General features: G+C 46.2%; 1 protein-coding gene across 2 annotated transcripts; it reads right to left on the bottom strand.

Annotated features, from left to right (window-relative positions):
- Positions 1-903: 903 nt before the first annotated feature.
- Positions 904-22,739, bottom strand: dnajb2 (DnaJ heat shock protein family (Hsp40) member B2). Of its 2 annotated transcripts, XM_036959455.1 has the most exons (10): positions 22,418-22,739; positions 14,618-14,707; positions 11,308-11,417; positions 9,436-9,492; positions 9,200-9,316; positions 8,932-9,033; positions 8,571-8,706; positions 8,377-8,447; positions 1,356-1,789; positions 904-1,273 (listed from the first exon to the last, which is right to left on the bottom strand). In XM_036959455.1, the coding sequence occupies exons 2-9, from the start codon at positions 14,680-14,682 to the stop codon at positions 1,386-1,388; spliced, it is 1,062 nt and encodes a 353-aa protein (XP_036815350.1). In that variant the 5' UTR covers positions 14,683-14,707; positions 22,418-22,739; the 3' UTR covers positions 904-1,273; positions 1,356-1,385. The 2 variants fall into 2 exon arrangements, with proteins under 2 accessions (XP_036815350.1, XP_036815351.1); XM_036959456.1 differs by lacking the exon at positions 904-1,273 and having other exon boundaries at positions 1,295-1,789; positions 14,618-14,709; positions 22,419-22,739.
- Positions 22,740-23,171: the final 432 nt, after the last annotated feature.

Genomic DNA, 23,171 nt, shown 5'->3' with positions numbered 1-23,171 from the left:
GTGGAATTGGAGACAGGTGGGAGTGGAGTTGCTGTGTGAGAGATAGTATGAAGGTCAAAGGTAAAGGTACAACAACAAAAAAGTCTAAACAAAATAAAAAGTACATTTGAATGACACTAAGAGGGCAGTGTTTTTACAACTAATGCCAGTTTTCCTGAGGTTGATGCCGTGCAGGTGTTTGTACACATGCATATACACACACTCTCATTCAAATCAACACATACAAGAACACACACATACATGTAATAGTGCCAGACATGCACACAAGCATATACAGTTGGCATTGCTGTTATGATTTTAGTTGTCCTTGATGTCCTTTGTTTTAAATAAAAAACTTTTGGGGTTTTTCTGTTGTTGTTTTCTTCTGTCTTTTCCTTTTGTCTCTTTAGTTATCTTGGTTGTTGGTGCATTGGGGGGGTTCTTGAAGGTGGGGAATGGAATTAATTGTATTTTTGTTTCATTCTTCCTGGGGGGGGACTTTGGGAGGGGTCTCGAATGGTTGAGGGACAGCTATTGGGGAACTGTGGGGGGGATTGAGCAGGGCATTGGCCTTGGATGCTTCTGTGTGTCGCTCTGAATGGGAACCTATTGGATGACTGGTATGATGTAGTTATTGAGCGGCTTCACTGCAAGTACAGTGGGGCAAAAAAAAATTGCAAATAAATTCATTAAAAATCCTACAATGTGATTTTCTGGATTTTTTTGTTCTCATCTTGTCTGTCATAGTTGAAGTGTACCTATGATGAAAATTACAGGCCTCTCTCATCTTTTTAAGTGGGAGAACTTGCACAATTGGTGGCTGACTAAATTATTTTTTGCCCCATTGTATATTGTATGTTTCGAATATTCATATATATATTTTTTATTGTAAAAACGTAAAAAAATAAATAATAATAATAATAAGGACCGAGGAGGTATGGTATATGGCCAACATACCACGGCTGTTCTTAAGCACAACGCATCGCGGAGTTCCTGGATACAGCCATTAGCCGTGGTATATTGGCCATATACCACAAACCCCCAAGGTGCCTTATTGCTATTATAAACTGGTTACCAACGTAATTTGTAAAAAAATAAAAAAAGTTTTTTTTATACCTGTGGTATACGGTCTGATATACCACGGCTGTCAGCCAATCAGCATTTAGGGGTAAAACGAACCAGTTTATAATATACAGTATACTTTATGATGGTCACTGTCAGCATAACACCAGATTAGAACTGAGACCAGTGGTCTCCTGTCTGTCCTCTGCCCTGAGCATCACACTCACTCACTCACTCACTCACTCACTCACTCACTCACTCACTCACTCACTCACTCACTCACTCACTCACTCACACACACAAACACACACACTATACAATCAACACACACACACACCATAAACTCAACACACCACACAGCAACACTTATTTGTCATTTTTACATTGCTGCTGCTGGTGGTTTTAGCAGCAGGATCCCCTGTGCCTCTCTGCTCCTGGAGGTGTGTAGGAGGCTCTGGGACCCCCTCTGGTAGCTCCCTGTGGATCAGCGGAGATGGGCTGCTGTGTGGTGACATATCTTCCTTCTCCTCCTCACTGGGGACGTCAGGGTAGGAGGCTGAGCTGAAGGAGCGCTGGGCCATAGACCGGGGGCCGGAGATGGGGCTGGGTCGATGTGGATGGGTCTGGAGCTCCACTGGTACCATCCTCTCTGCCTGCTGCTGGAGGTGTTGCCTGGCTGTGGGTTGACTAGGGGCCGGTTGGTCTCTCTTGCTGAGCTCTCGAGACAAAGCCAACTCATCCTCCACACCTGGGGGTCAGGAGGGGGACAGGGGGGGCAGGAGGGGGTCAGGAAGGGAACAGGAGGGGGTCAGGAGGGGAACAGGAGGGGAACAGGAGGGGTACAGGAGGGGTACAGGAGGGGGTCAGGAGGGGAACAGGAGGGGAACAGGAGGGGTACAGGAGGGGAACAGGAGGGGGTCAGGAGGGGAACAGGAGGGGTAAAGAAGGGGGACAGGAGGGGAACAGGAGGGGGTCAGGAGGGGTGCAGGAGGGGTAAAGAAGGGGAACAGGAGGGGGACAGGAGGGGAACAGGAGGGGGACAGGAGGGGTAAAGAAGGGGGTCAGGAGGGGAACAGGAGGGGTAAAGAAGGGGGTCAGGAGGGGAACAGGAGGGGGACAGGAGGGGTAAAGAAGGGGGACAGGAGGGGGTCGGGCGGGGTAAAGAAGGGGGTCAGGAGGGGAACAGGAGGGGGACAGGAGGGGTAAAGAAGGGGGACAGGAGGGGGTCGGGAGGGGTAAAGAAGGGGGACAGGAGGGGGTCGGGAGGGGTACAGAAGGGGGTCAGGAGGGGAACAGGAAGGGTAAAGAAGGGGGACAGGAGGGGAACAGGAGGGGGACAGGAGGGGTAAAGAAGGGGGACAGGAGGGAGTCGGGAGGAGTATAGAAGGGGGACAGGAGGGGGTCGGGAGGGGGGCAGGAGGGGGACAGGAGGGGTAAAGAAGGGGGACAGGAGGGGAACAGGAGGGGTAAAGAAGGGGGACAGGAGGGGAACAGGAGGGGTAAAGAAGGGGGACAGGAGGGGGTCGGGAGGGGTACAGAAGGGGGGCAGGAGGGGGACAGGAGGGGTAAAGAAGGGGGACAGGAGGGGAACAGGAGGGGGACAGGAGGGGGTCAGGAGGGGTACAGAAGGGGGACAGGAGGGGAACAGGAGGGGAACAGGAGGGGTAAAGAAAGGGGGCAGGAGGGGAACAGGAGGGACACAAGAGGGGGACAGGAGGGGTAAAGAAGGGGGGCAGGAGGGGAACAGGAGGGGAAAAGGAGGGGGACAAGAGGGGGACAAGAGGGGAACAGGAGGGGAACAGGAGGGGAATGGGAGGGGTAAAGAAGGGGGGCAGGAGGGGAACAGGAGGGGGACAAGAGGGGGACAGGAGGGGTAAAGAAGGGGGACAGGAGGGGTAAAGAAGGGGAACAGGAGGGGGTCAGGAGGGGGACAGGAGGGGGTCAGGAGGGGTACAGGAGGGGAACAGGAGGGGGTCAGGAGGGGAACAGGAGGGGAACAGGAGGGGAACAGGAGGGGTAAAGAAGGGGGGCAGGAGGGGAACAGGAGGGGTAAAGAAGGGGGACAGGAGGGGGACAGGAGGGGTAAAGAAGGGGGGCAGGAGGGGAACAGGAGGGGAAAAGGAGGGGGACAGGAGGGGAACAGGAGGGGTAAAGAAGGGGAACAGGAGGGGAAAAGGAGGAGGACAAGAGGGGGACAAGAGGGGGACAGGAGGGGGACAGGAGGGGGACAGGAGGGGTAAAGAAGGGGGCAGGAGGGGGACGGGGGGGGACAGGAGGGGAACAGGAGGGGTAAGGAAGGGGGGCAGGAGGGGGACAGGAGGGGGTCGGGAGGGGTACAGAAGGGGGTCAGGAGGGGAACAGGAAGGGTAAAGAAGGGGGACAGGAGGGGAACAGGAGGGGGACAGGAGGGGTAAAGAAGGGGGACAGGAGGGAGTCGGGAGGAGTATAGAAGGGGGACAGGAGGGGGTCGGGAGGGGGGCAGGAGGGGGACAGGAGGGGTAAAGAAGGGGGACAGGAGGGGAACAGGAGGGGTAAAGAAGGGGGACAGGAGGGGAACAGGAGGGGTAAAGAAGGGGGACAGGAGGGGGTCGGGAGGGGTACAGAAGGGGGGCAGGAGGGGGACAGGAGGGGTAAAGAAGGGGGACAGGAGGGGAACAGGAGGGGGACAGGAGGGGGTCAGGAGGGGTACAGAAGGGGGACAGGAGGGGAACAGGAGGGGAACAGGAGGGGTAAAGAAAGGGGGCAGGAGGGGAACAGGAGGGACACAAGAGGGGGACAGGAGGGGTAAAGAAGGGGGGCAGGAGGGGAACAGGAGGGGAAAAGGAGGGGGACAAGAGGGGGACAAGAGGGGAACAGGAGGGGAACAGGAGGGGAACAGGAGGGGAATGGGAGGGGTAAAGAAGGGGGGCAGGAGGGGAACAGGAGGGGGACAAGAGGGGGACAGGAGGGGTAAAGAAGGGGGACAGGAGGGGTAAAGAAGGGGAACAGGAGGGGGTCAGGAGGGGGACAGGAGGGGGTCAGGAGGGGTACAGGAGGGGAACAGGAGGGGGTCAGGAGGGGAACAGGAGGGGAACAGGAGGGGAACAGGAGGGGTAAAGAAGGGGGGCAGGAGGGGAACAGGAGGGGGACAGGAGGGGTAAAGAAGGGGGGCAGGAGGGGAACAGGAGGGGAAAAGGAGGGGGACAGGAGGGGAACAGGAGGGGTAAAGAAGGGGAACAGGAGGGGAAAAGGAGGAGGACAAGAGGGGGACAAGAGGGGGACAGGAGGGGGACAGGAGGGGGACAGGAGGGGTAAAGAAGGGGGCAGGAGGGGGACGGGGGGGGACAGGAGGGGTACAGGAGGGGTAAGGAAGGGGGGCAGGAGGGGGACAGGAGGGGGACAGGAGGGGTAAGGAAAGGGGGCAGGAGGGGAACAGGAGGGGAAAAGGAGGGGGACAGGAGGGGTAAAGAAGGGGGGCAGGAGGGGGACAGGAGGGGGACAGGAGGGGAACAGGAGGGGACAGGAGGGGGGCAGGAGGGGTAAGGAAGGGGGGCAGGAGGGGGACAGGAGGGGGACAGGAGGTGTAAGGAAGGGGGGCAGGAGGGGGACAGGAGGGGAACAGGAGGGGAAAAGGAGGGGGACAAGAGGGGGACAAGAGGGGGACAGGAGGGGAACAGGAGGGGTAAAGAAGGGGACAGGAGGGGGACAGGAGGGGGACAGGAGGGGAACAGGAGGGGTAAGGAAGGGGGGTAGGAGGGGGACAGGAGGGGGACAGGAGGGGTAAGGAAGGGGGGCAGGAGGGGGACAGGAGGGGTAAGGAAGGGGGGCAGGAGGGGAACAGGAGGGGTAAGGAAGGGGGGCAGGAGGGGGACAGGAGGGGTAAGGAAGGGGGTCAGGAGGGGAACAGGAGGGGAAAAGGAGGGGGACAGGAGGGGTAAAGAAGGGGCCCAGGAGGGGGACAGGAGGGGAACAGGAGGGGTAAGGAAGTGGGGCAGGAGGGGGACAGGAGGGGGACAAGAGGGGGACAGGAGGGGTAAGGAAGGGGGGCAGGAGGCGGACAGGAGGGGAACAGGAGGGGAACAGGAGGGGTAAAGAAGGGGGGCAGGAGGGGAACAGGAGGGGGACAGGAGGGGTAAAGAAGGGGGACAGGAGGGGTACAGGAGGGGTAAGGAAGGGGGGCAGGAGGGGAACAGGAGGGGAAAAGGAGGGGGACAGGAGCGGGTCAGGAGGGGGACAGGAGGGGAACAGGAGGGGTAAAGAAGGGGGACAGGAGGGGAACAGGAGGGGGACAGGAGGGGTACAGGAGGGGGTCAAGAGGGGGACAGGAGGCGAAAGGGAGGGGTAAAGAAGGGGGGCAGGAGGGGAACAGGAGGGGGTCAAGAGGGGTGAAGAAGGGGGACAGGAGGGGGACAGGAGGGGTAAGGAAGGGGGGCAGGAGGGGTAAAGAAGGGGGACAGGAGGGGTAAGGAAGGGGGACAGGAGGGGGTCAGGAGGGGGACAGGAGGGGTAAAGAAGGGGGACAGGAGGGGAACAGGAGGGGAAAGGGAGGGGTAAAGAAGGGGGGCAGGAAGGGAACAGGAGGGGGCAAGAGGGGGACAGGAGGGGTAAAGAAGGGGGACAGGAGGGGTACAGGAGGGGGTCAGGAGGGGGACAGGATGGGGTCAGGAGGGGTACAGGAGGGGAACAGGAGGGGGTCAGGAGGGGTACAGAAGGGGGACAGAAGGGGAACAGGAGGGGAACAGGAGGGGTAAAGAAGGGGGCAGGAGGGGGACCGGAGGGCGACAGGAGGGGGTCAGGAGGGGCATAGGAGGGGGTCAGGAGGGGAACAGGAGGGGTAAAGAAGGGGGTCAGGAGGGGGACAGGAGGGGTAAAAAAGGGTGTCAGGAGGGGCACAGGAGGGGGACAGCAGGGGGTCAGGAGGGGAACAGGAGGGGGTCAGGAGGGGGACAGGAGGGGTAAAGAAGGGGGTCAGGAGGGGTACAGGAGGGGGTCAGGAGGGGGTCAGGAGGGGTAAAGAAGGGGGTCAGGCGGGGTACAGGAGGGGGTCAGGAGGGGGTACAGGAGGGGGACAGGAGGGGTACAGGAGTGGAACAGGAGGGGGACAAGAGGGGGTCAGGAGGGGAACAGCAGATGAACAGGAGGGGGACAGGAGGGGGTCAGGAGGGGGACAGGAGGGGTCAGGAGGGGGTCAAGAAGGGAACATTAGGGGAACAGCAGGGGGACAGGAGGGGGTCAGGAGGGGGTCAGGAGGGATAAATAAGGGGGACAGGAGGGGGTCAGGAGGGGGACAGGAGGGGAACAGGAGGGGTACAGAAGGGGGACAGGAGGGGAACAGGAGGGGGACAGGAGGGGGTCAGGAGGGGAACAGGAGGGGTAGTGAAGGGGGCAGGAGGGGGACCGGACGGCGACAGGAGGGGGTCAGGAGGGGCATAGGAGGGGGTCAGGAGGGGAACAGGAGGGGTAAAGAAGGGGGTCAGGAGGGGGACAGGAGGGGTAAAAAAGGGTGTCAGGAGGGGCACAGGAGGAGGACAGCAGGGGGTCAGGAGGGGAACAGGAGGGGGTCAGGAGGGGGACAGGAGGGGTAAAGAAGGGGGTCAGGAGGGGTACAGGAGGGGGTCAGGAGGGGGTCAGGAGGGGGACAAGAGGGGTAAAGAAGGGGGTCAGGCGGGGTACAGGAGGGGGTCAGGAGGGGGTACAGGAGGGGGACAGGAGGGGTACAGGAGGGGAACAGGAGGGTTACAGGAGGGGGTCAGGAGGGGAACAGCAGATGAACAGGAGGGGGACAGGAGGGGGTCAGGAGGGGACAGTAGGGGTCAGGAGGGGGACAGGAGGGGAACAGGAGGGGGACAGGAGGGGTCAGGAGGGGGTCAAGAAGGGAACATTAGGGGAACAGCAGGGGGACAGGAGGGGGTCAGGAGGGGGTCAGGAGGGGGACAGGAGGGATAAATAAGGGGGACAGGAGGGGGTCAGGAGGGGGACAGGAGGGGAACAGGAGGGTTACAGGAGGGGGACAGGAGGGGAAAAGGAGGGGGACAAGAGGGGGTCAGGAGGGGAACAGCAGGGGAACAGCAGGGGGACAGGAGGGGGACAGGAGGGGTAAATAAGGGGGACAGGAGTGGGACAGGAGGGGGTCAGGAGGGGAACAGAAGGGGAACAGGAGGGGGACAGGAGGGGGTCAAGGTGGGGTCAGGAGGGGGACAGGAGGGGTCAGGAGGGGGTCAAGAAGGGAACATTAGGGGAACAGCAGGGGGACAGGAGGGGGTCAGGAGGGGGTCAGGAGGGATAAATAAGGGGGACAGGAGGGGGTCAGGAGGGGGACAGGAGGGGAACAGGAGGGGTACAGAAGGGGGACAGGAGGGGAACAGGAGGGGAACAGGAGGGGGACAGGAGGGGGTCAGGAGGGGAACAGGAGGGGTAGTGAAGGGGGCAGGAGGGGGACCGGACGGCGACAGGAGGGGGTCAGGAGGGGCATAGGAGGGGTCAGGAGGGGAACAGGAGTGGTAAAGAAGGGGGTCAGGAGGGGGACAGGAGGGGTAAAAAAGGGTGTCAGGAGGGGCACAGGAGGGGGACAGCAGGGGGTCAGGAGGGGAACAGGAGGGGGTCAGGAGGGGGACAGGAGGGGTAAAGAAGGGGGTCAGGAGGGGTACAGGAGGGGGTCAGGAGGGGGTCAGGAGGGGGACAAGAGGGGTAAAGAAGGGGGTCAGGCGGGGTACAGGAGGGGGTCAGGAGGGGGTACAGGAGGGGGACAGGAGGGGTACAGGAGGGGAACAGGAGGGGTACAGGAGGGGGTCAGGAGGGGAACAGCAGATGAACAGGAGGGGGACAGGAGGGGGTCAGGAGGGGGACAGGAGGGGTCAGGAGGGGGACAGGAGGGGAACAGGAGGGGGACAGGAGGGGTCAGGAGGGGGTCAAGAAGGGAACATTAGGGGAACAGCAGGGGGACAGGAGGGGGTCAGGAGGGGGTCAGGAGGGGGACAGGAGGGATAAATAAGGGGGACAGGAGGGGGTCAGGACAGGAGGGGAACAGGAGGGTTACAGGAGGGGGACAGGAGGGGAAAAGGAGGGGGACAGGAGGGGGTCAGGAGGGGAACAGAAGGGGAACAGGAGGGGGACAGGAGGGGGTCAGGATGGGGTCAGGAGGGGGGCAGGAGTGGTAAAGAAGGGGGTCAAGAGGGGGACATGAGGGGTAAAGAAGGGGGTCAGGAGGGGAACAGAAGGGGGTCAGGAGGGGAACAAGAGGGGAACAAAGGGGGTCATGAAGGGGTCAGGAGGGAGAACAACACAGACACATTCCTGTCAGAACAGTTGGAAGGGGACTGGATGAGGGAAGGGATCGATACAGAGTGGATGGATTACCATTGATGAGCACCGTCTTCAAGACCCCGTCTTCCACGATCTCTGTTCTCTCCTGACCGTTTTCTTTGATCCTGTATGATAATGTGATCATCCACATTATCATCACATTTTGGGAAGCAAGTAAAGAGAAGATTCCCTAAAACACTTCAGCGGCCATACAGAAAACAGAGAAAGAGAGAGAACAGAGAACTGACTTCTTGGTGGTGGTGCTTTTGCCGTTGATGACGCGCGTAGAAGTGGAGACAGACTTGAAATTCCCCATCCTTCCTCCAATACGGTCCATCCCATTCATTCCACCCATGGAGGACGAGAAAGAGGTGAAGTCATGCACTGTGAAAGACGAGGGGAGGGGAGGACCGGTCAGAATGGAACTAACAAACTAATCAGTGAATGGAGCTGATATAAATGTATTATTACCATGTTGTTATCGGTCGTGACTCAAATGACATCCTGTTCACTTATATAGTGCACTAGTATGTGCCCTGGTTGAAAGTAGTGCACTACATAGCTTACACAGTGCCATTTTTGGGGACACAAACATTGTTTATTACTGACCTCCAGTGGAGGGGAAGGAGGAGAACCGACTGGGGCCGAGCCTGGAAGTGCCAGGATGTCCATGGAAGCCACTGTGCATCCCTCTTCCAAAGGCAACGTCGTCTGGGAGTCAAAACAAGGAGGTAGTGAGACAGGAAGAAGAAGTGTATGAACTGCTGAGATTCCCAGACAGACTGGTTTCCCCGGGTCAGAGTTAGCCTTGACTAAGAAGCACATGAAGACATAGGATACTAGGATACTAGGACCGTAGTTTATTGGTCAGCCCCACCGAAGAAATTGGCGAAAGGATCCTGGCCTCTGAAGAATTCCTGAAACACTTCCTCAGGACTGCGGAATGTGAAGGTGAACCCTGGGAAATCTTCCGGAGCAGGATGACTACTTGAGCCTGGAGGGAGGGATAAGTAAATACATGTTGATTGATAAACATAGACACTACCAACATGGCTGATCAAAAACAGAATAGAACACAAAACCCCAAGAGATAGAACAGAGAGACTACTTCACCTGTGTTGTTGGGCATTCTGTCTTTGCCATAGGTATCGTACGCCTTTGACTTGCTTCCTGTAAAGATAAGGCCATATTGTCTGACTGTTATCACAAACTTCTTCGGGATCGGTGTCCCTTCCACGCAACGGTTGAGCTAACGTAGGCTAATGCGATTAGCATGAGGTTGTAAGTAACAAAGAACATTTCCCAGGACATAGACATATCTGATATTAGCAGAAAGCTTAAATTATTGTTAATCTTTTGCGTGTAGGGGGCAGTATTTTCGTTTTTGGCTAAAAAACATGCCCATTTGAAACTGCCCATTTCTCCGCCCCAGACACTAGAATATGCATATACTTGTCAGATTAGGATAGAAAACACTCTAAAGTTTCCAAAACTGTCAAAATATTGTCTGAGAGTTTAACAGAACTGATATTGCAGGCGAAAGCCTGAGGAAAATCCAATCAGAAAGTGCCTCTTATTTTGAAACCTCTCTGTTTCTATGCATGCCTATCCTCAATTTAAAGGGATATCAACCAGATTCGTGTTTCTATGGCTTCCCTAAGGTGTCAACAGTCTTTAGACATAGTTTCATGCTTTTATTTTGAAAAATGAGCGTGAAAGATCACATTGCGTAAGTGGATAGGTGGGGGATCTCAGAGTGAGTTTTTGCGCTACAGAGTAAAGCGGCCATTGTTCCTCCCGCTGTTATTGAAAAACCTACACACTCGTTTGATATATTATCGAATATATATTTTAAAAACAACCTGAGGATTGATTATAAAAAACGTTTGACATGTTTCTGTGGACATTACGGAAACTATTTGGAATTTGTCTGCGTTGTCGTGACGCTCTTTCCTGTGGATTTCTGAACATAACGCGCCAAACAAACGGAGGTATTTTGGATATAAAAATAATCTTTATGGAACAAAAGGAACATTTGTTGTGTCACTGGGAGTCTCGTGAGTGAAAACATCCGAAGATCATCAAAGGTAAACGATTAATTTGATTGCTTTTCTGATTTTCGTGACCAAGCTTCCTGATGCTAAGTGTACTTGATGTTATGCTAGGCTATAAACTTTGGATTGCTTTCGCTGTAAAGCATAATTTCAAAATCTGAGACGACAGGTGGATTAACAAAAGGCTAAGCTGTGTTTTGCAATATTGCACTTGTGATTTCATGAATATGAATATTTTTTAGTAATATTATTTGAATTTGGCGCTATGCTATTCAGTGGTTGCTGATGACAATTATCACGCTACCAGGATGGGTAGTGTCAACAAGTTAATAATCTAACTACACTGTCCGATTGACAGTAGCTATTACAGGGAAAGAATGCTATTGTTTGAAGAGAGTGCACAAAGAGAGTGCACAAATTAGAACATGAAAAGTTATTAATAAACAAATTAGGCACATTTGGGAAGTCTTGATACAAAATTTTGAACATAAACGCAATGGTTCATTGGATCAGCCTAAAACTTTGCACATACACTGCTGCCATCTAGTGGCCAAAATCCAAATTGCACGTGGGCTGGAATAATACATTATGGCCTTTCTCTTGCATTTCAAAGATAATGGAACAAAAATAAAATACAAAAGAACGGTTGGTTTTTTCTTTGTATTATCTTGTATCTGATCTATTGTCTTATATTCTCCAACATTCCTTTCACAGTTCCACAAATGTCAACGTGTTTCCTTTCAAATGGTACCAAGAATATGCATATCCTTGCTTCAGGGCCTGAGCTACAGGCAGTTAGATTTGGGTCAATCGAGGCAAAAAAAAAATGAAAAAAGGGGCGGAGCCTTAAGAGGTTTAAAGTCCAAGGAAGAGTAGAGAAAGGGCAATAATTAAGTTATTAACAGATTTAACAGGTGGTGGTATCTCTTACGGTCTGACAGAACTTCATAGGCCTCAGCCAGCTCCTTAAACTTCCTCTCCGCCTCCTCCTTGTTGTCTGGGTTCTTGTCCGGGTGCCATCGCAGAGCCTGCTTCCTGTACCTTCACATTAGAGTTTGAAGATAGATACAGTTTATTATCTCATTCAATAACTTTCCCACACAGCAACATCTTCAATACTGTTGACAAAACTTATATTAGCTGCCTTAAACCTTCTACTGCAGTGGGCTAAATCAGGGTCACATAGAGTGTTTCTTGGTCGTCTTAAACAAATCTACTTTGAAACAAAAGTATACACCTCACACACATGATTATGGGCTTAAATAACAGAAGACACTTGTACTATGTTAGATATGGAGTTGAAATGTATTACATTTTGAGTTTGCTTCCCAATATTACACTTTATAAACATCACAGAAGACTGAAATAAAACAACCGTTTCACATAGAAACACCAGATTGTCTGCGTATTTTTTTTAATTTGTTATTCTAATTATGAGATTATGAAAAATATCAATAACATTCCACCCCTGAGGCCACTAAGTCATTTGACTGCAGGATTGGGCTACATGTACATGTACTGTAATTGTCTGCATCCTCTTATTTCAAGAGGCAAAGTTCGACAACAACACGATTCCTTTTTGGAAGGGACAGCGAGCAGAGGACAAGTGACGTGAAGACTACAGAAAATAAAGACTAAAGAAAACAAACAAAAAATGTAAACAAAGAATACTATAGACTATAGAAAACTGTAGAATTGTAACGGCTGATTTCTTCCTTTGAAGAGGTGTAAGCAAGGATCGGACCAAGATGCGGCGTGGTAAGTGTCCATGTTTTAATAAGAAAAACTCAACATGAACACAAAATACAAAAACAATAAATGTGAAAAACCGAACCAGTCCTATCTGGTGCATAGACACAAAGACAGAAGACAACCACCCCACCCCACCCCACCCCACCCCATAGAAGACTATAGAAGACTATAGAACACCATAGAAGACTATAGAAGACTATAGAAGACTATAGAAAACTAAAATAGACTATAGAAGACTACAGAAGACTATAGAAAACTAAAATATATAGAAAACCATAGAAAACTATAGGAGACTATATAAGACTATAGAAAACTATAGGAGACTATATAAGACTATAGAAAACTATAGGAGACTATATAAGACTATAGAAAACTATAGGAGACTATAGAAGACTATAGAAAACCATAGAAAACTATAGGAGACTATAGAAGACTATAGAAAACCATAGGAGACTATATAAGACTATAGAAAACTATAGGAGACTATAGAAAACTATAGGAGACTATATAAGACTATAGAAAACTATAGGAGACTATATAAGACTATAGAAAACTATAGGAGACTATAGAAGACTATAGAAAACTATAGGAGACTATATAAGACTATAGAAAACTATAGGAGACTATAGAAGACTATAGAAAACTATAGGAGACTATAGAAGACTATAGAAAACTATAGGAGACTATAGAAGACTATAGAAAACCATAGAAAACTATAGGAGACTATAGAAGACTATAGAAAACCATAGAAAACTATAGAAGACTATATAAGACCATAGAAAACCATAGAAAACTATAGGAGACTATATAAGACAATATAAAACTATAGAAGACTATATAAGACTATATAAGACCATAGAACACCATAGAAAACTATAGAAGACTATAGAAAACCATAGAAGACTATAGAAGACTATAGAACACTATAGAAGACTATAGAAGACTATAGAACACTATAGAAGACTATAGAATACTATATAAAACTATAGAAGACTATAGAACACTATAGAAGACTATAGAAAACTATAGAACACCATAGAAGACTATAGAAGACTATAGAACACTATAGAAGACTATAGAAGACTATAGAAAACTATAGAACACCATAGAAGACTATAGAACACTATAGAAGACTATAGAAGACTATAGAAGACTATAGAAGACTATATAAAACTATAGAAGACTATATAAAACTATAGAAGACTATATAAAAACTATAGAAGTCTATAGAAGACTATAGAACACCATAGAAGACTATAGGACACTATAGAAGACTATAGAAAACTATAGAACACCATAGAAGACTATAGAACACTATAGAAGACTATAGAAGACTATAGAAGACTATAGAAGACTATATAAAACTATAGAAGACTATATAAAAACTATAGAAGTCTATAGAAGACTATAGAACACCATAGAAGACTACAGAAGACTATATAAGACTATAGAAAACCATAGAAAACTATAGGAGACTATAGAAAACCATAGAAGACTATAGAAGACTATAGGACACTATAGAAGACTATAGAAAACTATAGAACACCATAGAAGACTATAGAACACTATAGAAGACTATAGAAGACTATAGAAGACTATAGAAGACTATATAAAACTATAGAAGACTATATAAAAACTATAGAAGTCTATAGAAGACTATAGAACACCATAGAAGACTACAGAAGACTATATAAGACTATAGAAAACCATAGAAAACTATAGGAGACTATAGAAAACCATAGAAAACTATAGAAGACTATATAAGACCATAGAAAACTATAGAAGACTATATAAGACCATAGAAAACCATAGAAAACTAAAATATATATAAGACTATAGAAGACTATAGAAGACTACAGAAGACTATAGAAGACTATAGAAAACTACAGAAGACTATATAAAACTATAGAACACTATAGAAGACTATAGAATACTATATAAAACTATAGAAGACTATAGAAGACTATATAAAACTATAGAAGACTATAGAAGACTATAGAAGACTATAGAACACCATAGAAGACTACAGAAGACTATATAAGACTATAGAAGACTATATAAAACTATGGAAGACTATAGAACACTATTGTATCAAGAATGGTCCACCACCCAAAGGATATCCAGCCAACTTGAAACAACTGTGGGAAGCATCAGAGTCCACATGGACCAGCATCCCTGTGGAACGCTTTCAACACCTTGTAGAGTCCACGCCCCGACGAATTGAGGCTGTTCTGAGGGCAAAAGGGGTTCCAACTCAATATTAGAAAAGTGTTCTTAATGTTTTTATCACTCAGCGTAAGTCCAGTACCTCTATCAGTCAGTGTGGTTGAGCTTTCAATAGCTACTGTAGAGGTACACAGATGAACCACACAGGGCTAATAGTTAGCCTGGGAGATTATGTCTCATGAAGCCCTACATAGGCCTATTTTGGAGTGGAAAGAGACAGATTATAGCGTAGGGTGAGTGCTTGTCACCGGTCCTGTACTTACGCCTTCTTAATGTCCTCCGGAGAGGCGCTTCGTGACACGCCCAGAACATCATAATAATCCATCATGTCTTCTTCACTGACGTCACGGCAACTGTTGACAACAACAACAACACACATCTCATCAATGGGAGATACACAACAATACTTCTCAACGGATGGATCTTTTTGAAGCCTCATGGCATCTTATCTTGTGGCATAATCGATTAACCAATCAAACTGCTTTATTAGTTTAGTAGAACTGTGTTAACCCTATCATAACCCAGGATTTGTGGTTCTATAATCATACTGTTTATTGTAGTTGTTGACAATTTTTTTTGTCTTTGTAAATAAATAAAAAATATATTAGATTTTTATTTCACTATATAAAAAAAAATACATATACTATATATATTGGGAATTTTAGGGCATATCGCCCAGCCCTATGAGAACAACAGCATGATAACAACAACATAATAACAACAACATGATAACAACAATATGATAACAACAACATGATAACAACAATATGATAACAACATGATAACAACAACATGATAACAATATAACAACAACACGATAACAACAATATCATAATAACATGACAACAACATGATAACACGATAACAACAATATAATAACAACAATATGATAAGGCCTTATGTCCTTACGATGCCGAGCAGTTGCCATACCAGGCAGTGATGCAACTGGTCAGGATGCTCTCGATGGTGCAACTGTAGAAGTTTGAGGATCTGGGGACCCATTGCCAAATCTTTTCAGTCTCCTGAGGGGGAAAATGTGTTGTCGTGCCCTCTTCACAAATGTATTGGTGTGTGTTTTTCAAAAGTATTTTTCTAAATATTAACATTTGAAATATATATTTTGACAGACCAAAAACGCCATAGGATGTTTTTGTGTTGGTTAAGGGCAGTCAGGTCTGGGGAGAACCAAGGGCTATATCTGTTCCTGGTTCTAAATTTCTTGAATGGGGCATGTTTATTTAAGATGGTTAGGAAGGCATTTTTTTAAAATATCCAGGCATCCTCTACTGACGGGATGAGATCAATATCCTTCCAGGATACCCCGGCCAGGTCGATTAGAAAGGCCTGCTCGCTGAAGTGTTTCAGGGAGCGTTTGACAGTGATGAGTGGAGGTCGTTTGACCGCTGACCCATTACGGATGCAGGCAATGAGGCAGTGATCGCTGAGATCTTGGTTGAAGACAGCAGAGGTGTATTTAGAGGGCAAGTTGGTTAGGATGATATCTATGATATCTATCTATCTATGAGTTGAGAACTAACTAGATGGATGTCATCTAACTAGATGGATGTCATCTAACTAGATGGATGTCATCTAACTAGATGGATGTAATCTAAGTGGATGGATGTCATCTAAGTGGATGGATGTCATCTAACTAGATGGATGTCATCTAACTAGATGGATGTCATCTAACTAGATGGATGTCATCTAACTAGATGGATGTAATCTAACTAGATGGATGTAATCTAAGTGGATGGATGTCATCTAACTAGATGGATGTCATCTAACTAGATGGATGTAATCTAAGTGGATGGATGTAATCTACATGGATGGATGTAATCTAAGTGGATGGATGTAATCTACATGGATGGATGTAATCTACATGGATGGATGTAATCTAAGTGGATGGATGTAATCTACATGGATGGATGTAATCTACATGGATGGATGTAATCTAAGTGGATGGATGTAATCTACATGGATGGATGTAATCTACATGGATGGATGTAATCTAAGTGGATGGATGTAATCTACATGGATGGATGTAATCTAAGTGGATGGATGTAATCTACATGGATGGATGTAATCTAAGTGGATGAATGTAATCTACATGGATGGATGTAATCTACATGGATGGATGTAATCTACATGGATGGATGTAATCTAAGTGGATGGATGTAATCTAAGTGGATGGATGTAATCTAAGTGGATGGATGTAATCTAAGTGGATGGATGTAATCTAAGTGGATGGATGTAATCTAAGTGGATGGATGTAATCTAAGTGGATGGATGTAATCTAAGTGGATGGATGTAATCTAAGTGGATGGATGTAATCTAAGTGGATGGATGTAATCTACATGGATGGATGTAATCTACATGGATGGATGTAATCTAAGTGGATGGATGTAATCTAAGTGGATGGATGTAATCTAACTAGATGGATGTAATCTAAGTGGATGGATGTAATCTCCATGGATGGATGTAATCTACATGGATGGATGTAATCTACATGGATGGATGTAATCTAAGTGGATGGATGTAATCTAAGTGGATGGATGTAATCTAAGTGGATGGATGTAATCTAACTAGATGGATGTAATCTAAGTGGATGGATGTAATCTAAGTGGATGGATGTAATCTAAGTGGATGGATGTAATCTAAGTGGATGGATGTAATCTACATGGATGGATGTAATCTAAGTGGATGGATGTAATCTAAGTGGATGGATGTAATCTAAGTGGATGGATGTAATCTACATGGATGGATGTAATCTAAGTGGATGGATGTAATCTAAGTGGATGGATGTAATCTAAGTGGATGGATGTAATCTACATGGATGGATGTAATCTAAGTGGATGGATGTAATCTAAGTGGATGGATGTAATCTAAGTGGATGGATGTAATCTAAGTGGATGGATGTAATCTACATGGATGGATGTAATCTAAGTGGATGGATGTAATCTAAGTGGATGGATGTAATCTAAGTGGATGGATGTAATCTACATGGATGGATGTAATCTAAGTGGATGGATGTAATCTAAGTGGATGGATGTAATCTAAGTGGATGGATGTAATCTAAGTGGATGGATGTAATCTAAGTGGATGGATGTAATCTACATGGATGGATGTAATCTAAGTGGATGGATGTAATCTAAGTGGATGGATGTAATCTAAGTGGATGGATGTAATCTACATGGATGGATGTAATCTAAGTGGATGGATGTAATCTACATGGATGGATGTAATCTAAGTGGATGGATGTAATCTAAGTGGATGGATGTAATCTAAGTGGATGGATGTAATCTAAGTGGATGGATGTAATCTACATGGATGGATGTAATCTAAGTGGATGGATGTAATCTAAGTGGATGGATGTAATCTAAGTGGATGGATGTAATCTACATGGATGGATGTAATCTAAGTGGATGGATGTAATCTAAGTGGATGGATGTAATCTAAGTGGATGGATGTAATCTACATGGATGGATGTAATCTAAGTGGATGGATGTAATCTAAGTGGATGGATGTAATCTAAGTGGATGGATGTAATCTACATGGATGGATGTAATCTAAGTGGATGGATGTAATCTAAGTGGATGGATGTAATCTAAGTGGATGGATGTAATCTAAGTGGATGGATGTAATCTAAGTGGATGGATGTAATCTACATGGATGGATGTAATCTAAGTGGATGGATGTAATCTAAGTGGATGGATGTAATCTAAGTGGATGGATGTAATCTAAGTGGATGGATGTAATCTAAGTGGATGGATGTAATCTAAGTGGATGGATGTAATCTAAGTGGATGGATGTCAAGTCCGTCCGACAACATAAAAGGCATTTCATTTGTACATTTATCGTTCAACAAGTGTTAAGGCCTCGGTTATTTCAATTTACAATGTCAAATGCATCAAACTACAACCTATTTAATTAAAGAACTGTACAAATTATACATTTGTGACATCGACACAAAATAAATGTAATTAAATGAATGAATCAATACAGTAATATGAAATGCTCTTATCTGGAGGGATTTACAATCAAAGATACAGGATAGGAACATTCCCTTCCAGCTAACCAATGGATATATAGAGTTAAAGAGACAATTATAAAATATGTAATACACAGCTAACCAATGGATATATAGAGTTAAAGAGACATTTATTAAATATGTAATACACAGCTAACCAATGGATATATATAGAGTTAAAGAGACATTTATTAAATATGTAATACACAGCTAACCAATGGATATATAGAGTTAAAGAGACAGTTATAAAATATGTAATAAATACACAGCTAAAATCTATGCAGAAAAAATCTGAGTACAGTAATATTTTACACGTACATGATACCCATACTGTCGCGGCCGTCGTCGGATTGAGACCAAGGTGCAGCGTGGTGAGCGTACATTTTCCTTTATTTATAAAATGACGCCAACAAAACACGAAATGAGGAAACGACCGTGACGCTTAACAGGGCTATAGTGCCCCGATCAAAGATAACTTCCCACAATGATCAAAGGGAAAGGCTGCCTAAGTATGATTCCCAATCAGAGACAACGATAGACAGCTGTCCCTGATTGAGAACCACACCCAGGCCAAAACATAGACATACAAAAACATAGAAATCAAAACATAGAATGCCCACCCAAATCACACCTTGACCAAACCAAATAGAGACATAAAAAGGCTCTCTAAGATCAGGGCGTGACACATACATTGGGCGGCAGGGTAGCCTAGTGGTTAGAGCATTGGGCCGGTAACCGGAAAGGTTGCAAGTTCAAATCCCAGAGCTGACAAGGTACATCTGTCGTTCTGCCCCTGAACAGGCAGTTAACCCTAGGCCGTCATTGAAAATAAGAATTTGTTCTTAACTGACTGGCCTGGTTAAATAAAGGTCAATTTAAAAAAAATACAGAATAATTTCTAGTAAAAAACACAAATGTGAAAAATTGGTGGATATATAGCATTTTGGAAATAAACTCTTCATATGTTGCAGAACAGGGATAAATATGTGTTTATAATATCGATCTTAAGGAGTTGACAAGCCACTGACGGAGTTCATAACAAATACTCAAAACGTACATATTTTTTCCTCTTAAAATAAAAGTTCATTACAAACATTTGTAAAAATATACGATTCATTTGAAAATCCCCAATAAAAACAAACATTCTAATAAAGATCTTTCAGCACTCTGACAGAGATGATGTTAGACAAAAAAATCTGAGGGAGTTTATGTTTTTTTGGGGGGGGGTTGTTTTGACAAAAATATAATTTTCCTTTCTCATTCAAGTGGTATATAAAATTACAATTTTGTTTTTCCTCAGTTGCTTCATGAAAATCTAAACCATAATTAAAATAAACATATCCTATCTTAATCTATCAGGGAGATGGAGGTGACAGTTTATGATTGTGACCATGGTGATTTCAATACTTTTGTTTAAATCTATCAAAAGTAGAGAACTTTCCAGACCGTGAGTGGTCTTGTTTCACTACGTGTAATGAGGTCACGAAGAAGTGGTCCTTATGGTATAGCTGACCCTGCTAATTCCTGATTCATTTAGGATTTTAGACAAATCTGAATAGAGTTCACCAAATCTCAAGATTTTTTTTTTTTTTAGGAATCAGTTTTGAGAGAAATATTCTTTCAAATGAGAGAGTTCTATTGCAAGAAACTACATAAGATCATTTAATATTCGTCATTCACAGTTTTTCTCTCTGACCTAATACCCTAAGATATACACTACATGACCAAAAGTATGTGGACACCTGCTCGTCAAACATCTCATTCCAAAATCATGGGCATTAATATGGAGTTGGTCCCCCCTTTGCTGCTATAACAGCCTCTACTCTTCTGGGAAGGCTTTCCACTAGATGATGGAACATTGCTGCTATAACAGCCTCCACTCTTCTGGGAAGGCTTTCCACTAGATGTTGGAACATTGATGCTATAACAGCCTCTACTCTTCTGGGAAGGCTTTCCACTAGATGTTGGAACATTGATGCTATAACAGCCTCTACTCTTCTGGGAAGGCTTTCCAATAGATGTTGGAACATTGCTGCAGGGGACTTGCTTCCATTCAGCCACAAGAGCATAACTGAGTTCGAGCACTAATGTTGGGTGATTAGGCCTGGCTCGCAGTTGGCGTTCCAATTCATTCCAAAGGTTGTTCGATGGGGTTGAGTTCAGGGCTCTGTGCAGGCCAGCCAAGTTCTTCCACACCAATCTCAACAAACCATTTCTGTATGGAACTCGCTTTGTGCACGGGGGCATTGTCAAGCTGAAACAGGAAAGGGCCTTCCCCAAACTGTTGCCACAAAGTTGAAAGCACAGAAACGGCTAGAATGTCATTGTTAGCGTTAAGATTTCCCTTCACTGGAACTAAGGGGCCCAAACCATGAAAAACAGCCCCAGAACATTATTCCTCCTCCACCAAACTTTACAGTCGGCACTATGCATTCGGGAAGGTAGTGTTCTCCTAGCATCCGGCAAACCCAGATTTGTCCGTCGGACTGCCAGATGGTGAAGCGTGATTCATCACTCCAGAGAACGAGTTTCCACTGCTCCAGAGTCCAATGACTGAGTTTTAAACCATTCCAGCCGACACTTGGCATCACGCATGGTGATCTTAGTCTTGTGTGAGGTTGCTCGGCCATGGAAACTAATTTTATGAAGCTCCTTACGAACAGTTATTGTGCTCTGTTTCTAGAGGCAGTTTGGAACTCGGTAGTGAGTGTTTTAACCGAGGACAGACCATTTTTACAAGCTATGTGCTTCAGCACTAGGTGGTCCAGTTTTGTGAGCTTGTGTGGCCTACCACTTCGCGGTGGAGCTGTTGTTGCTCCTAGATGTTTCCACTTCCAATAACAGCACTTACAGTTGACCGGGGCAGCTCCAGCAAGGCAGAAATTTGACGGTGCCACGTTGAAAGTCACTGAGCTCTTCAGTATGTGCCATTCTACTGCCAGTGTTTGTCTATGGAGATTGCATGGCTGTGTGCTTGATTGTATACACCTGTCAGCAACGAGTGTGGCTGAAATAGCTGAATCCACTAATTGGAAGGAGTGTCCACATACTGCTGGACATGTTGTGTAAAACAGGATAACTTGTTAATGGCACAATCAGTGATGATTACTGCTGTTCAATGGTCATTCCAAATCAACCATTACATTCTTGTTTTTTTTTAAACAATGCCTTATGGGCTTAGTTAGCTGCAATCTAGTTGTATTACCGTGTTAATACACTGTTAGTGGGCCACTAGTCTAGTTGTATTACCGTATTAATACTGTAACGACCCTGGGTTTATAAGCGCGGATATCGACGCTGCCGAACGAGCATGCTTTTGGGGCAGAGTCGATAGCGCGCTGGACTTTGGGCTAGAAGGTCGAGGGTTAAAGACCTACTCCCTGCCTGTTTCATTACAGTATACTGTTAGTGGGCCACTAGTCTAGTTGTATTACCCTATTAATACACTGTTAGTGGGCCACTAGTCTAGTTGTATTGCCGTACACTGTTAATGTTTTGCCTTCAACGGGTGGGATATGACTCATGAAGTCATGTATTAATTGACAATGACTAAGGATAACATTGAGAATGGAGCGTCCTGTAGCCCGGTCAATCTATTCAGCACCAACAAAAGAAACCCCGGACCGCGGGGACTGTAAGGTAATGTTGGCCCGTCCACGGGTATAACCCCACTGATATTGGCCATATCCTCTGAGCTCTCTGGAAGCCGGATACAATATTATTTGGTTATTTCCAACTCGATCTCCCGAAACCTGACTTCCGACAACTGCCACCAACACACATGGCAGCCAGCCGGAGTGTGTTTCAGACTAGACACAATGTTTTAAGCCGTGGACACATTGTAACTAAATATTGCCTAATATGGTAAGCATGCTACGGGCTACGGCATTGGAATGGCAACGTTGTGTTTTGGACTGAACCGAAAGACAAAGTCCACTGCTGTTGGTAGTCAATATCATTTGGCGGAATGTCCAAAGCAACAAAAATAGACCTACGCATAAATGGATAATGGGTATTAATGAATAAACTACTGTACCTTTTTTTAGGAGTAACAGCGAATGCTTTCCGTCTCTGTCTCTTCTTAAAATGGAAATGAATTATTGTGGAGAGCTTCTGGAATGCAGTTCGTGACAGCTGGTCCACGGAATAATATAATTCGGTATACCTAAAGGGCTATTATATATTTATTTAACGTTATGAGTTGCCCGTTTTTCTCGGTGCCCTGCTACCGGCACCATAACTCCGCAATCACCTTTACTTCTACAGTTTGCTTATTTCTTGTCTTACGTCCCAGTGACCACGTCACAAACAGCTGAGGCGGAGAGAGGGAAGACTGAGAAGATCTAGAACATGTCAGTGTTCTGGAACGGCAGTCGCCCTTCCCTGTACGCCTGTTGCATTGTGATGAACATGATCGCTTTCATTTTAGACTAGAGTGTATTTATAGTGGTTTGAAATGAATGTACAGCTAGCCATATGTGCTTCCATAAACCATTAAGCTATATATAAAAAAGGTTTTGTTCAATGGTTTATTGGAGCTATGTAGCGGGTCAAAGTAAAACACTTCCAGAACCTTATCCTTAAAAGCAGGCAGCTCTAAATCAAATCAAACTGTTTTGGTCACATACACATATTTAACAGATGTTATTGTGGGTGTAGCTAAATGCTTGTGTTCCTAGCTCCAACAGTGCAGTAATATCTAACATTTTACAACAATACACACATCTAAAAGTAAACGAATTAAATTTAGAAATATATAAATATTAGGATGAGCATTGTCGTAGACTATT

Source organism: Oncorhynchus mykiss, chromosome 22 (genome assembly GCF_013265735.2).
Source record: "Oncorhynchus mykiss isolate Arlee chromosome 22, USDA_OmykA_1.1, whole genome shotgun sequence".
Classification (NCBI taxonomy): domain Eukaryota; kingdom Metazoa; phylum Chordata; class Actinopteri; order Salmoniformes; family Salmonidae; genus Oncorhynchus; species Oncorhynchus mykiss.
The sequence above is the reverse complement of the archived record's forward strand: the minus strand, read 5'-3'. Positions and strand labels throughout refer to the sequence as shown.